We start from the raw sequence: 16,906 nt of genomic DNA, 5'->3' as shown, positions 1-16,906 counted from the left end.
AATAAGACACCCTCTGGAGGAACCATAATAAACATCGGTGCCCTTGGTTCGAAACGCACACGGTTGGAGTAATTGTAAAGAACACAGTCGCTGGAGTATCCCTGTAAAAAAGTGCCCTTGGTTCGAAAAGCACACAGTGGGACCAGTTGATAATAAGACAGACGCTGAGTTGCCGTTAAAAAAATTAAGTGCCCTTGGTTCGAAAAGCACACTTAGATTAGTTGTAAATAAGACAGGCGCCTAAAAAAAAGTGTGCCCTTGGTTGAAAACACATAGTTAGAATAATTGTAAATACGACACCCTTTAGAATAACCATGATAAAAACACTGTGCCCTTGGTTCGAAACGCACACAGTTAAATTAGTCGTAAATAGGACATTCGCTGGAGTATTCCTGTAAAAACTAGAGTGCCCTCGGTTCAAAACGCATGGTTGGATAAGATAAGCCACGACAAAAGTAGGATGCCCTTACCCTCAATCCGCCTCTGAAATGACATACAATTAACATACCTGAAGAGACTGAAAGAGCTGCGCACTGAAGAAAAGTGCTTGCTGCCATCACTGGAAACGATGAAAAGCTAATCGTCTACATGCGCACAAACAAAACTACGATTGCGACAGAAACTAAAAACACAGCCTATACACAGTAAGAATATACAGGATGTTCCTAGAAATTCATCATTCTGGTATTACTTAACATACTGTACACGCATTTCCGGAATGTCATTGCGATTAAACAAACAATTTGACGGTGATCTTGTGCGACCTCTGCGAGGCTCATTAATCCCGCTCTGAGGCTGAAGGATAATGTTACCTATTAATATAAGATTTTTCATTATGAGGATTTTAGTTTCAAGTTTTGTCTCTGGGTGGCATAAATTTCCACGATTCATAGTATTAATATTCACAATGACAATGTTTCAAATTGCACGTCCTACACATTCATAGTTAATGGTGTAAAATGCATATAAAGAAATTCTATAGATCAAAGTCTGCATGGTATGGTGGTCATAAAATAAAATCATTAAATTTGATTTTATTTCGTTAAAGTATGGTCGTTTAGTTAGCGTAAGTGCACAATAAATTCGTGCCTTAGGGACAATGAGAAAATTTCAGCGGTAATGCCGGTAAAGAAATAAATACAGGGTGGCTCTAAATCATTTCGTTCGCCAAAGACAGATTTTGACCCTTAATTTAATTGATTTATCAATAACAAAGCAATTATCACGAATAGATAACAAAAAAGTCAGTGGCGTATCTGCCGTTTAGTTAAAAAAAGGTTGTACCAACCTGAAAAATTATCCACACTTGGTGAAGTAAAAGAGTATTCACAACTATCATTTAAATTGATTAGCCCCTGCACATGTACAGAACACCTAATCTATCTGTTATCTCTTCATTAAGCACACCTGTTTCGGAATCAACGAAGCTCATGCACAATTGTTAATTAGTTGAGGTAAAAAATGAAAGAATTATCTTTTGTAAAGAAAATTTGATACAGGGTGATTAACACTAAATTCAATTTATTCAAGTAGTGCGTTATCATCGCTGTACTACAGCGAGGCGAGGCGAGGCTTGCCGAGCGTTAATCGCAATTTATTTCCAAACGAGGCGAGGCGTGCCGAGAAAATATTTTTTATTTGACTGAGAGTTCCAAAGTAAAATGCGATAAATGCTCGGCACGCCTCGCTCACTTTTGAGGGGAAAACGTTTCAGTGCTGACTCTAGATGAGCAAACGAACATATTCCCACTTAATTGTTTTTCTCAATTTTTTATCTAAATTGCGATTGAAAATTGACAACTAGCAGGTTCTTTAACACTGTCAACATTTTCTACATTTTAAAAACCGCCTTTAATAAATGTTTATTTCCTTTTGTAATCACGAGCTGTAATGTTGGTTGCCTGACTATCACAATACAATTCTCAGTCTAATAAATGCGAAATGAAAATACTACTTTATAACAGTCAAAAATATTTTACAAATATTGTTGCACTTTTTTAGCTCCTTCACTGTCTAAAAAAGAAATGAAAAAGACAGATTACAATCGATTGGTGGATACCCAACAGTTCTACCAACATTTAAAAAACTAGAATGCGATATTTGATTCCATACAGCCATAACATTCTCTAGTTACCAATTAATTCTAATTTTTTAATCAGTGAATAAACTCAGTAAAATTATATACAATTTATTTTAATTTAAACCGCTCTAATTATGTAATAAATAGTAATTAATGCGTGAAATATACGAATGTTGGTAGCTCTGACCCAATTTTTACAATTTTGAAATGTCAAACTCAAGAGATACCAACATTAAGTTACTAGCCGTCATTTCCTCTAGTGTCACCAAGACATTATTTATGTACTTGAACGTGTGTCTGAACTTGACATTTAAACAACAAATAATTGACAAAAGTTGGGAAACGTCAAATATCCAGACATACGTGCAAAGTAACAGCCAACTAATTTAATAACTCAATGAATACAGTAAAAACTTATTATTTTTCGTTGTTAGGTGACAGTCGCCATGGCAACAAAAGTTCCGCAGCCTACGCTAACATAATTTTTCTGATAAAATTACCAAACAAATCAGTGAGTTATGCAATAAATAACTCAGAAAAAAAAGTCATGTTGGTAGGTCTGAGTACAATCAATTAAATTATTTATCTAGACGAACGTGTGTCTGAACTTGACATTTAAACGTCAAATAATCGACAAAAGTTGGGAAACGTCAAACATCTAGACATACGTGCAAAGTAACAGCCAACTAAATTAATAACTCAATGAATACAGCAAAAAGTTATTATTTTTCGTTGTTAGGTGACAGTCGCCATGACAACAAAAGTTCCGCAGCCTACGCTAACACAATTTTTCTGATAAAATTACCAAACAAATCAGTGAGTTATGCAATAAATTACTCACGATAAACAAAGTCATCTTGGTAGATCTGAGTCTACTTTTAACAATTTTAAAATGTCAAACTCTGAAGAGTTACCAACATTATGAAACTAGACGTCATTTCCCCTAATGTCAGCTCAGTTGGTTACAGACGTTTAAACAGCAAATAATCGGCAAATGTTAGAAAAATGATGACTGAAATCCAGACATACGTGCAGAGTAACAGCCAACTAGATAAACAGTTCTATTAGTGGACAGAAAACGTATTCATAATTGTTAGGTGACGGTCGCCATAACAAAAATTCCGCAGCCTACGCTAACACAATTTTTCTGACGAAAGTGCCAAACAAATCAGTGAGTTATGCAATAAATAACTCACGACAAACAAAGTCATGTTGATAGGTTTAAGTCTACATTTCACAATTTTAAAATGCCAAACTCTAAAGAGTTACAAACATTAAGTTACCAGCCGTTATTTCTGAGCAATCAAATGAGTTGTTTATCTAATCGGACGTGTGTCTAAACTTGACGTTTAAACGTCAAATAATCTACAAAAAATAGGGAATAACAGATAACCAGACATACGTGCAGAGTAACAGCCAACTAAATAAATAATTCAATTAATCCAGCGAGAATTTATTCATTATTGGTAGGTAACGGTCGCCATGACAACAAAAGTTCCGCAGCCTACGCAAACACAATTTTTCTGACGTAATTACCAAACAAATCAGTGAGTTAACAGTAACAACTCATTACTTTTGTTATTCTTGTAAATAAATACACAAAAATCGCCCCAGGCGCTGTTTTAATTATCGAACAATTCCACCGGAGCAGACTTTCACTTATTCAAAATTAGAGATTTGAAAGGAAAAAATTCCGTTTTTTCTATAATTAGAGTGTTGTGATATGAATGACAGTTTTATCTAGATCTTGTTACTTAATAGATACAATAAACAAATAATAACAAAACCAAATTGCATGTTTGTACCATTTCTATGCACTTTGAATGTGTGATTGTCGAATTATGTAAACAGACTAATTACGTTACGTCTAGAATTATGTAATTTGGTGCACAATGCTTTAAAACCTTGAAACTGAAATGCGACATTTAGTTGGGCGTGTTGTACAAACATAAGTGAAAAAAATTCCAAGATTCGAAGTATTCAAAACTGTCTCGCGGTTCCCCCAACTTCATTATCTTGTTTAATTTCAAAGTCAGACAGTCACAAGATCAAAGAACAATAAATTCCTGAACGCTTTGTCTATCGCAACAATGTTAAAACTACTTAACACCAACAGAAGCCAAGCAAAGACAAGAACAAGCATTGCCGAATTAATGCGCAATGTGAAAATTGTTACAAACCTCCACCTCACACCCCCGACATCAGCGACTCACCTGAGAAAGTTCTCATTTTCCTCATTCATTCTATCGGCGTCTTTCGTTTTGTAATTCACGAGTCGGTCCACCAACTGTCTATTTTCATCCTAAAAATTATTGTTTAAAATTTCGAGTTGTTGCAACTGGAGAAACGCCAAGTTCATGACTGCACCCACTTTCCACTAAATTTATACCTGCAGTTTCCGCATTTTTTCCTCAAGACAGTTGAAGGCGAGTTGTAGGGCTTGGTGCTCGTCTCGAAGGGCCTCGTTTAAGAGCTTCAGTTCTTTGTTGTTGCGGTCGAAAAGGGCGATTTCGGCTTGGAGGCTCGTGATTTTGGCGGCGCTCTCAGCGATGCTGCAAAAAGGGTGGTTTTAAAAATCCCGTTTTGGAATTTTTTTGAAAAGATTGGAGAAAAATTAACTGCAAACCTCGGCTACGCCTCGGTTTATACAGAGTGATTTTTTATAAACGGCAGGCGTTGTAGAATTTTTATTTATAAACCGATTTTAAAAATTTTAAAAACAAATTAAATGGTTTTTAATTTACTATAAACTGATGATTTTAAAATTTTTCTAAATGTCTTAGTATCTTTTGGGCGATACTCAACTTTCTTATTTTAAATTGGAACCCATATTTTTTTTTCATAACTTGGAAGATATTAATTTTCTTGATTCAGAAATGTGTAATATGTTCTACTTTTAACAAAAAAATATTTATTTAAAACCATCAGTTTATACTAAATTAAAAACCATTTAATGTTTTTTAAATTTTTGAAATCGGTTCATAAATAAAAATTCTACAACGCCTGCCGTTTTTTAAAAATGACCCTGTATACTATTTTCTTCACAATTATCACTCTCTAGAGTGTAAAAACTATTTTGAAAAAAATAATTGTTTGATTTTATTTATAAGCTTGTTTTATCAAAATTCAAATATTTTATAAATTTGCAGTTCATTTTACCAAATTTTGCAATTTATTTTTTTCAAAATTTTACATTATTTTCTCAAAATTATTTAAAATCTTTTCATATTGGACTCTCGAATGTTAAAACATATGTCGACATAACTTTTTACAATTTAATTTTTTCAAAATTTTTCAAAATGCTTTCATACTCAAAAATTGAAACATAATTCTTTACAAGTTTTGATCCTGATTGTAAAAATAATATAGCAAATTTTTTTTTATTTTATTATTCAAATTTATCATTTTTTGACTTTTTTTTAAATTTTCCAATTACTCATTTCAAAGAATTTAGACTTCCGAAAATCGGAATTTGAGTCGTTCCAAATTTTTCCAATTTGAGTCAAAATTTTACTTCTTTTTTTCAAAAATTTTTCAAAATGCATTAATATATATTTTTGACCCTCAAAAATTAGAACATGAGTTATTACAAGTTTTGGTCATGCTTGTAAATAAAATAATGTGCAATTTATTTTTTTTTAATTTGGCCAATTAATTTCTTCAAAATTGTTTGAAATTTTTTAAAAATATTCTGTAATATAAGATTCTTCTAAGTTGAAACACTAGTCAAGTCAAGTTTTGATCATGATTGTACATCAAAATGTGCTATGTATTTCATTTTGTCAAAATTTTGCAATTAATTTTTTTTATAAAATTTTCAAAATTCTTTGACATTCGACTCTCCAAAGAACGAACATAAGTCATTATAAGTTTTAGTCAGCATTCCAAATATTTGATGTACAATTCAATTTTTTCAAAATTTTGGATATAAGATCTAATTTTGCGAAAATTTTTAAAATGCTTTAATTTTACATTTTCGAAATGTGAAACATAAATAATCAATAAATAAATCATAATAAAATTTGATCATAATTGCAAATAAAATTATTAAATGTATACAAACCGAGGCGTTTGTTAACAATTTTTTTTTTTCGAAAATTTTTCAAATATGTAATATAAGCCATTATAAAGTTTGGTCACGATTGTGAATAAATCTGTATACAAACCAAGACGTAGCCGAGATTTACAATCTAATTTTTCAAAATTTGGCATTTTATTTTTTCAAAAACTTTCCAAAATGCTTTCTCAAAATTTAAAACGTAAGTCATAATAAAGTTTGATCGTAATTGTTAATAAATAGCGTCCAAACCAAGACGAAGCCGACGGTTTTAATAATTAATTTTATCAAAATTTTAGATTAAAATTTTTGAAAATGCTTAGATATTTGTCTTTCGAAATTAAACAAAAGTCATAATAAAATTTGGTAGCGTAACCAAAGTGTAATAATAAATTTTTTCAAAATTATCTAATTTATTTTTTCCAAAATTTTTCAAAAGATTCTAATTTTAGACTTTCGAAAGTTGCAACATGAGCTATTATTACACGTTTTGGTCACGATAGTGAATACATTTTTATACAAACCGAAAAATAGCCTAGATGTACAATTCAATTTTTTCGAAATTTTGCATTTTTTTTTTAATTTTTCAAAATGCTTTAATTTTGGACTTTTGAAAGTTGAAACATGTCATAATAAAGTTGAATCATGATTCTGAATAAAAAAGTATACATACAGAGACGTAGCCAAGAATTTTGATAACTTCTTTAAAATTTTTGCATTTTTTTCCAAAATGGTTTAAAATACTTGGATGAGACTCTCGAAAGTTGAAACATAAGTTATTACAAGATTAGGCCATAATTGTGAATAAAATTGTATATAAACCGAGGCGATTCCTAGTTCATTTTTTCAAAATTATTAATTTTTTTCAAAAATTTTTCCAAATCCTTTGACATTAGACTCTCGAAAGTTGGAACGGAAGTAGATATAAAATTGCCAGAGTACATATTTAAAAAAAATAGTTGTAAACCTCAGTTTACGACTCAGCTTGTCCAATTTTCAATTCAAAACCATAAAACATAAGATTTTACTCATTAGGCGATTTATTTTGCGAATCGTCAAGTATATTTAAAACTTTTATACTATATTCATGAATTCAAAAAACAAGTTATAAATAAATCCCTTATTCAAAAAGTATATAAAAAGCGCGTTTTCAAATTATACATCAAAACCCCGCACCCGAAACGCACGCATTATCGAGATTTTACTGTAGTTATTTTCAATACCTTCATGTATTTTGAACGAAAGACACGTTTTACTACTAAAAAAATACATAAAAATCAGTATTTTCCCCGTCAGACCCGATTAATTGAGATCCTACCGTAACATCTAATCCCGCAACCGCACCCCTCACCTAATATCTTTCATCACAATGAGTTTCTCCTTTTCCTGGAGCTTCACATTCAAGTCTATAATCTGCTGGGAATTCTCCCCTTTCCGCCGATGCAACGCCGTCAACTCCTCCTGCTGACTCAAGAGTTTCTGTTCAAGATGTTGAATTTTGTCGTGGAGGCGGCTATCGCCGCCCCCCGAACGATCTCCTTCCAGCCGCAGCTTCTCATTCTGAATCGACAGCTGAAGATTCTCGTGCTTCAGACTGTTCACAGCGTCGAATATCCTGTTGTCTGTAAACAACAGGATGAAAACAAACTTTGAGGTTATGTTAACTCACGTTGGCTAATAAGCTCCTGGAAGCAGTTTGTTTGTAATTTGTTACGTTCTTGTAACTTGTTGAGGATGTCTTCACGCCATTTGTACTCTGCCATTGCCATTTTATGGAGTTTTAGGCTGTTTTCATGGGTTTAGGTTATGGAAACTAACTGAAAAAACGAACTGAATGGTTTGACTGAGGTTTTAGTGATTTTGTTTAATGGGGTACCTGCGCTCGGTGCGTGGGATCTGAACGTAGTTGTTGTTACACAAACATTGAATTTTTTTTTCGTGGTTTATTTTGACAATTTTGACGTAAGTGACAGTGACAGTCTACAACGTGAGTAAACACCTGAGATGGATCAAAGTAGGCATGCGCGGAAATGTTTAAATAATAAAAAATATTTTTACAAGTTTATGTGCATTTTATAGGTGCACCTGTGTTCGTCTTTGTTGTAAAGAAGAAAATATGCAATTTTGTAGTACCATTATTTTTATTTCGCAAGTTTTTTTTCTGTGTATTGTTGGTTGCGTATCTGCAAGGCGCCAGTTTCTATCCACAGTCGCGGCCACAAAAATTCGAGCTCTTTCTGTCTTTACTTCTTTTTTCGCAAAATCAGATTCAGGCGGATGAAAATAATTTAAAATTGTCTTATTGTTAGATAACTGCAAAATTACTTTTTTTTAAATTCCACCACTCGACCTTCTCAAGACTCATTCTTTTTACGATTAGGATTAATATTTTATTAGCTCGAAAAAAAGTGATGAATTTAGAAATTATATAATAATTTGTTTATTGGAATCAGTAGTGTCTCAAGTTTTAGAGAATACGGTCGTTTCGGGCGCGTATAGTGCAATGTGGTGTCCTGAGAAAAATTTTTGTTAAGTGAGTAGTGAACAATATTTATTTATTTACACGTTTTCTAAAGTTTTCAATTTTAAAAATTGACAGTTTTTGGTTTATTGGTGTTAACAAAAAGCAGTTTAATATGCACAGTGCTTGTGTTTAGTAATAATCGGAATTCGACGAAAGTTATGTTCATTCAATGGAGACTTTTCTACTTCCAACAAATGTTTGTCTGACCTACGTTTTTTTCCTCCAATTTCAATGAATCTTTGGTACGTACGGAAACGCGCTTTACAAATTATCTGTAAATAATTTTGACCAAAATGATTTAGTTTATAACATTCAGAATGTTAAAATTTCTAATTTTTCAAGTATGAGAAATCCTCTTTAAAAATTTGTAATTCTGGTAATTTTAGTGCTACAGCTATGAAATGTGGGGAAAATACTAGCTTTAAATTGTTTATTAACTCTGACAAATTGCAACATTACGGATCAAAAAACACCAATTTTAGGATTTTTTATTTTCAAGGCAAATTCGAAATATGAAAAATCCTGGCTTAAAATTCGTAATTTTGGTAATTTTAGTGCTACAGTTATGAAATGTGAGGAAATTACTAGTTTTAAATTGTTTATTGATTCTGCCAAATTGCAACATTGTGGATCGAAAGACACAAACTTTTGAAATTTTTAGTTTCAAGGCGAAGCTGAAATATAAGAAATCCTCCCTTAAAATTCGTAATTTTAGTAATTTTAGTGCTACAGCTATAACATTTGGGGAAATTACTAGCTTTTAATCGCTTATTAACTCTGCCAAATTGCAAAAATGTGTATTGAAAGACACAATTTTTTGAAATTTTTATTTTCAAGGCAAATTCAAAATATGAAAAATCCTGGCTTAAAATTCGTAATTTTGGTAATTTTAGTGCTACAGCTATAAAATGTGGGGAAATTACTAGTTTTAAATTGTTTATTGATTCTGCCAAATTGCAACATTGTGGATCAAAAGACACAAATTTTAGAAATTTTTATTTTCAAGGCAAATTCGAAATATGAGAAATCCTCCCTTAAAATTCGTAATTTTGGTAATTTTAGTGCTACAGGTATGAAATTTGTGAAAATTACTAGCTTTTAATCGCTTATTGACTCTGCCAAACTGCAAAATTGTGTATTGAAAGACACAATTTTTTGAAATTTTTACTTTCAAGGCGAAGCTGAAATATGAGAAATTCTCCCTAAAAATTTGTAATTTTGGTAATTTTAGTGCTACAGCTATGAAATGTGGGAAAATTCCTAGTTTTAAATTGTTTATTGACTCTGCCAAATTGCAACATTGTGGATCAAAAGACACAAATTTAAGAAATTTTTATTTTCAAGGCAAATTCGAAATATGAGAAATCCTCCCTTAAAATTCGTAATTTTGGTAATTTTAGTGCTACAGCTATGAAATTTAGGGAAATTACTAGCTTTTAATCGCTTATTAACTCTGCCAAATTGCAAAATTGTGTATTAAAAGACACAATTTTTTGAAATTTTTACTTTCAAAGCGAAGCTGAAATATGAGAAATTCTCCCTAAAAATTCGTAATTCTGGTAATTTTAGCGCTACAGCTGTGAAATGAGGGGCAAATACTAGTTTTAACTTGGTTATTAACCCTGACAAATTGCAACATTGTGGATCAAAAAACACTAATTTTAGGAATTTTTATTTTCAAGGCAAATTCGAAATATGAGAAATCCTCCCTTAAAATGCTAATTTTGGTAATTTTAGTGCTATAGGTATGAAATTTAGAGAAATAACTAGTTTTTAATCGCTTATTAACTCTGCCAAATTGCAAAATTGTGTATCAAAAAACACAAACTTTTGAAATTTTTACTTTCAAGGCAAAGCTGAAATATGAGAAATCTTCCCTTAAAATTCTTAATTTTGGTAATTTTAGTGCTACAGCTATAAAATTTGGGAAAATTACTAGCTTTTTATCGCTTATTGACTCTGCCAAACTGCAAAATTGTGTATTGAAAGACACAAATTTTTTGAAATTTTTACTTTCAAGGCGAAGCTGAAATATGAGAAATTCTCCCTAAAAATTCGTAATTCTGGTAATTTTAGCGCTACAGCTATGAAATGAGGGGAAAAATACTAGTTTTAAATTGTTTATTAACTCTGACAAATTGCAACATTGTGGATCAAAAAACACCAATTTTACTGAAATATGAGAAATTCTCCCTAAAATTTCGTAATTTTTTTTCGTAATTACTAGTTTTGAATTGTTTATTGACTCTGCCAAATTGCGACATTGTAGATCAAAAGACACTAATTTTAGAAACTTTTATTTTCAAAGCAAATCCGAAATATGTCAAATCCTCCGCGCCACCGAATAATTTGTTCGCTAAAGAAAAAAGCGGTGATTAGCAACTTAGAAATTACGTATTAATCTCTTTATTGAAATCAGTTGTGTTTCGACTTTTCGAGAAGAGAGACGTTTTGATTGTGGGTGTGCTGTTCTGAGAAAAATTTTTGCAAGGTAGGTGGTATAAATTCGTTACTTTGGTAATTTTAGTGCTACAGTTATGAAATTTGGGGAAATTACTAGTTTTCAATTGTACATTGACTTTGGCAAATTGCAGCATTGTAGATCGAAAGACACAAATTTTAGAAATTTTTATTTTCAAGGCGAAACCGAAATATGAGAAATCCTTTCCTCTTAAATTCGTAACTTTAGTCATTTTAGTGCTACAGTTTTAGTCTTGTTTTTTACGCAGAATACGTAATTGATTGAGCATTGTTCCTAATTAGTGAAAAGGCAAGTCAGTTACAAATACATTGGAAGTCATTTTAAAAAAAAAAAAGAGTTAAATAATCGTTATTTAATAACGCTCGCAAAGCCATTATTATAGTTATTTAGTTGTGCCACTAGTTTTGAGTAGGAAAGACGTGCTGCGGACTCGAAATTTATTTTAGTGTGTTTTACTGATTGCCAGGACTTAAAGGTAGGACTTGTACGATGGTTTAAAAGTGAGCGTGTATTGTTTGTACCTAAAAATATTCGTCCCTTTTACATATACGTATTTATTTGTTGCAAATATCATTCTAACTTCGGAATTTTCACTCGAAATCTTGGAACAATTTGAAGAATATAAGACGAAGGATTAAGTAAGGTAGGACAGTTTAGTTGTATCTCGGTTAAATTTTTACACCATTTCCTTTACTGCGTAAAATTCTACATTTAGCTGTTCTTGCTCAAGAGATTTATTTTTCTTATAGTCGTTTCTGAAATTTCCTTCTTTTTATGACGATCTTTTACTACAATTTTTTCCCCAATTAAAATTAGTTTTGAAAATTCCACATTTTTACTCGAAAAATAGTGAAAGTTTATTTGCTACACCAACACAACCAAGGGAAATCACGTTCATTCACATGGGTACATAAATTTAGGAAGTTAAAGTCACTGGTAATGTCTCATTTTTTCTATTAAATTTTTCTCTTTTTTCTTATTCTTCCTACTCTAATTCCATCATTGATTTCGAGTGCCGCAGTTTTTAGTGCGCGAAATAGTTCAGTTCAGTTTCAGTAGTGTAATAAAAATAAAATTAAAATCGTCAACAAAGTGAGTGGTTCCTGGTTTCTAGAGGAGGATGCAGAGGTACGAGCTTGACGACACAGCACGCGGTCAGGATTAAAGGGTAAGTTATTTCATCCCTCCAAAAATGTTCAAATACTTATATTTATTTCTTTAATTCTAGCTACCATCATAGCCATAAAGGTAGGATCTGGGATTGTTGGGCATTTTCCGAAACTGTTCATCGTCGTTCGCCACTGTAAAATTTCCTCTCTTGTACATCTTCGTAAATTCTGAAACCGCGTCTTCCGCGAGTGTTCAAATTCAAAGTCGAATTTCGCAAAACAGTGCGCGAAATAATCAAACAAAAGTCGAGTGAATGGTTCCTGTTCCTAAAGGGGGATGCAGTGGCAAGAGCGCGACGATACTGCTTAGGAATCAGGACTAAAGGTTGCGAGGTTGGATCCAACAAGGTAGGATTTTTTTTCCTTCTGGGTGACGGGATTTGAACGACGATGGACCTCGCGATGGGATGTTTTCTCTTTACGAGTTGTTCGCGGAGTGTAAGTGCATTCGTTGTTTGACAAGTGGTAGTGTAGTTGAATTCGGAACTTCCGCGAGTGTCAAAGTTAAAAGTAGACTTTGGCAAAACAGTGCCGAAGTTCTTTTTAGTGCGCAAGCTGCTTCAGTGTCTTAAAACTAAAATTCAAACCGTTTTTAAAACAAAGTGAGTGAGTGCTTCTGGTGTCTTATAGGGGGATGCAATGGTAGGAGCCTTCCGATACGTCTTGGGAATCAGGATTAAAGGGTAAGTTAATAAAATTCGTAATTTTGGTAGTTTTAGTGCTACAGCTACCAAATTTAAGGAAATTACTAGCTTTCAATCGTTTATTAACTGTACCAAATTGCAACGTTGCAGATCGAAGGACACAAATTTTAGAAATTTTTATTTTCAAGGCAAAGTCGAATTATGAAAAATCCTCCCTTAAAACTCGCAATTTTGGTAATTTTAGTGCTTCAGCTATGAAATTTGGGGAAATTACAAATTTTGAATGATTATTAACTTTGCCAAATTGCAAAATTGAAAATCCAAAGACACTAATTTTAGAAATTTTTATTTTCAAGGCGAAGCTGAAATATAAGAAATTCTTCCTAAAAATTCGAAATTTTGGTAATTTTAGTACTACAGCTATGAAATTTGGGGAAATTACAAATTTTGAATCTTTTATTAACTTTGCCAAATTGCAAAATTGAAAATCGAAAGACATGTTTTTTTTAATGATGATTTCTTTTTTTAGAGCTGTCTATAGATTATTTTTGTATTCTTATATTTTAGAAATTTTTATTTTCAAGGCGAAGCTGAAATATGAGAAATTCTCCCTAAAAATTCGAAATTTTGGTAATTTTAGTACTACAGCTATGAAATTTAGGGAAATTACTAGTTTTTAATCGTTTATTAACTCTACCAAATTGCAATGTTGCAGAACAAAGTACACAAATTTTAGAAATTTTTATTTTCAAGGCGAAGTCGAAATATGAAAAATCCTCTCTTAAAACTCGCAATTTTGGTAATTTTAGTACTACAGCTATGAAATTTGGGGAAATTACAAATTTTGAATCTTTTATTAACTTTGCCAAATTGCAAAATTGAAAATCGAAAGACACTAATTTTAGAAATTTTTATTTTCAAGGCGAAGCTGAAATATGAGAAATTCTTCCTAAAAATTCGAAATTTTGGTAATTTTAGTACTACAGCTATGAAATTTAGGGATATTACTAGTTTTTAATCGTTTATTAACTCTACCAAATTGCAATGTTGCAGAACAAAGTACACAAATTTTAGAAATTTTTATTTTCAAGGCGAAGTCGAAATATGAAAAATCCTCTCTTAAAACTCGCAATTTTGGTAATTTTAGTACTACAGCTATGAAATTTGGGGAAATTACTAGTTTTCAATCGTTTATTAACTCTACCAAATTGCTTCGTTGCAGATCGAAAGACACAAATTTTAGAAATTTTTATTTTCAAGGCGAAGTCGAAATATGAAAAATCCTCTCTTAAAACTCGCAATTTTGGTAATTTTAGTACTACAGCTATGAAATTTGGGGAAATTACAAATTTTGAATCGTTTATTAACTTTCCCAAATTGCAAAATTGAAAATCGAAAGACACTAATTTTAGAAATTTTTATTTTCAAGGCGAAGCTGAAATATGAGAAATTCTCCCTAAAAATTCGAAATTTTGGTAATTTTAGTACTGCAGCTATGAAATTTAGGGAAATTACTAGTTTTTAATCGTTTATTAACTCTACCAAATTGCAATGTTGCAGAACAAAGTACACAAATTTTAGAAATTTTTATTTTCAAGGCGAAGTCGAAATATGAAAAATCCTCTCTTAAAACTCGCAATTTTGGTAATTTTAGTACTACAGCTATGAAATTTGGGGAAATTACAAATTTTGAATCGTTTATTAACTTTCCCAAATTGCAAAATTGAAAATCGAAAGACACTAATTTTAGAAATTTTTATTTTCAAGGCGAAGCTGAAATATGAGAAATTCTCCCTAAAAATTCGAAATTTTGGTAATTTTAGTACTGCAGCTATGAAATTTAGGGAAATTACTAGTTTTTAATCGTTTATTAACTCTACCAAATTGCAATGTTGCAGAACAAAGTACACAAATTTTAGAAATTTTTATTTTCAAGGCGAAGTCGAAATATGAAAAATCCTCTCTTAAAACTCGCAATTTTAGTAATTTTAGTACTACAGCTATGAAATTTGGGGAAATTACAAATTTTGAATCGTTTATTAACTTTGCCAAATTGCAAAATTGAAAATCGAAAGACACTAATTTTAGAAATTTTTATTTTCAAGGCGAAGCTGAAATATGAGAAATTCTCCCTAAAAATTCGAAATTTTGGTAATTTTAGTACTACAGCTATGAAATTTGGGGAAATTACTAGTTTTTAATCGTTTATTAACTCTACCAAATTGCAATGTTGCAGAACGAAGTACACAAATTTTAGAAATTTTTATTTTCAAGGCGAAGTCGAAATATGAAAAATCCTCCCTTAAACTTCGCAATTTTGGTAATTTTAGTGCTTCAGCAATGAAATTTGACAAAATTACTAATTTTGAATCGTTTATTAACTCTGCCAAATTGCAAAATTGATCAAAAGACACAAATTTTAGAAATTTTTATTTTCAAGGCGAAGTCGAAATATTAAAAATCCTCCCTTAAAATTTTGCAATTTTGGTAATTTTTGTGCTACAGCTATGAAATTCCATCGTCAATTTAAAAATGCAAGTAAAATGACTAATAAAACATTTCTATTGCAGTATATAAGTCCGTGTACGAAGACGATAGCGACGTTGGATCTCACAAGGTAGGATTTTTTTCTTTCTGGTGTTGAGATGTTGCGTTTGCGGCTCTTCGCGGAGTGTAAGTGCTGTTGTGCTAGTGTGTGTTAACATGCAGGTAAGAGACTATCAGGCCTTTAAATGTAACTGCATCTGCATATGACCCAAATTTGACACAGCACTATATATTTCATAATTAAATTTTGAAAACATCTTCGTAATTTATAAGCTTTTATTCCATTTATTATCAATAATAAATGAAATAAAAGCTTAGAAATTACGAAGGTGTATATTATAGTATATATATTATTATTATATATGTTAATTATTATATTATTATTAATTTTATCTTCTTTTATTAAGCGCTAGAAAAATTTTCTCGGTTGCTCTGAAAATTAGGGTAGAATGCAGATACAAATGCATTTGACAGTGCGCCAAAAAGACAAAATCTAAGTTTTCTCAGTTATGCATTACAATGAGAAATCGATGAAACAATTTTTAAGTTATATGGAAAATTGCGTACAAAAATCAATAAAAACAGCAATTTCCTTTTGAACATGAGAGCAGTTTTTCAAAAATATGAAGGACTAACTTTAGAAATGAATATGATGAGTTTTATAGGTCGTTAGAAAGCTTATTAATTGTCTTAGCAATTCAATACCTTTGCAAGTTTTCAAGAAAAACTGAAGAAAATAAATTTCTGAACAATAGAACCCTAAAACGAATAAGTCTGAACCCGGACCTGATAGAGCAAAACGGGCTTCAAATTCGGAATCAGGAGGCTATTCCACTTCAACAATATAATTATTTTAGAAAATGTCTTGACTAAAAAGGTTAAAAAAAATTACAGAAGAAATTCAAAGAAAATCTAGCAATTTTGAACTAGAATCAATACAAAGAAAATCCTAAAAAAGTATAGAGAATCCATGGAAAATGCAGTCTAAGAAGAATTGAAAGAGAACTATTGAAAACCAATATGATCCAAAAAATCCAATATGATCCAATCCATAAAAAAATACGTAAAGAAAAATCTATTTCTAATTTTTAGCCCTATATTGTTCTTTTTTGAACTTTGTAGATACTATTATAAATTAATGGGCCATGAAGGGATGAGATGTATTTATTAAAATGTTATTGTCTCGACTCCTATTACTATAGTAATACCAATGGTAACAACATTTACAACATTTGCCTCCCCCTTAAAAAATAAAAAATTATGTTGAAAAATTTTGAATTTGTTGACGTAGAAAAGCTAAAATACGCATAGATGTTTTCTGAATTTGACTTTAGCTGACCTAATCTTACCTAACCTGCCACGTCTTAGCAAAATAATGTCCTGTGCCACTACTTGTGGGGACT

The 16,906-nt window shown here is 31.3% G+C and overlaps 1 protein-coding gene across 3 annotated transcripts in view; it reads right to left on the bottom strand.

Moving 5' to 3' along the window:
• Atg16 (Autophagy-related 16) overlaps nt 1-8,140 on the bottom strand; it is a 510,049-nt gene extending 501,909 nt beyond the window's left edge. For 2 of the 3 annotated variants that reach the window (XM_088034515.1, XM_088034517.1), the window contains exons 1-5: nt 8,014-8,140; nt 7,807-7,954; nt 7,489-7,759; nt 4,470-4,632; nt 4,294-4,382 (exon numbers count right to left, since the gene is read on the bottom strand). In XM_088034515.1, coding sequence (XP_087890641.1) covers nt 4,294-4,382; nt 4,470-4,632; nt 7,489-7,759; nt 7,807-7,906 — 623 coding nt within the window. In that variant the 5' untranslated portion in view covers nt 7,907-7,954; nt 8,014-8,140. Of the gene's footprint in view, nt 1-4,293; nt 4,383-4,469; nt 4,633-7,488; nt 7,760-7,806; nt 7,968-8,013 lie in introns of all 3 variants that reach the window. The other variant, XM_088034516.1, reaches the window with a different exon arrangement.
• Nucleotides 8,141-16,906: the final 8,766 nt, after the last annotated feature.

This window comes from Gnatocerus cornutus, chromosome 4, assembly GCF_029298725.1.
Source record: "Gnatocerus cornutus isolate USDA-ARS CGAHR chromosome 4, icGnaCorn1.1, whole genome shotgun sequence".
Lineage (NCBI taxonomy): Eukaryota > Metazoa > Arthropoda > Insecta > Coleoptera > Tenebrionidae > Gnatocerus > Gnatocerus cornutus.
Note: the sequence above shows the minus strand (reverse complement) of the source record. Positions and strands in the feature narration are given on the sequence as shown.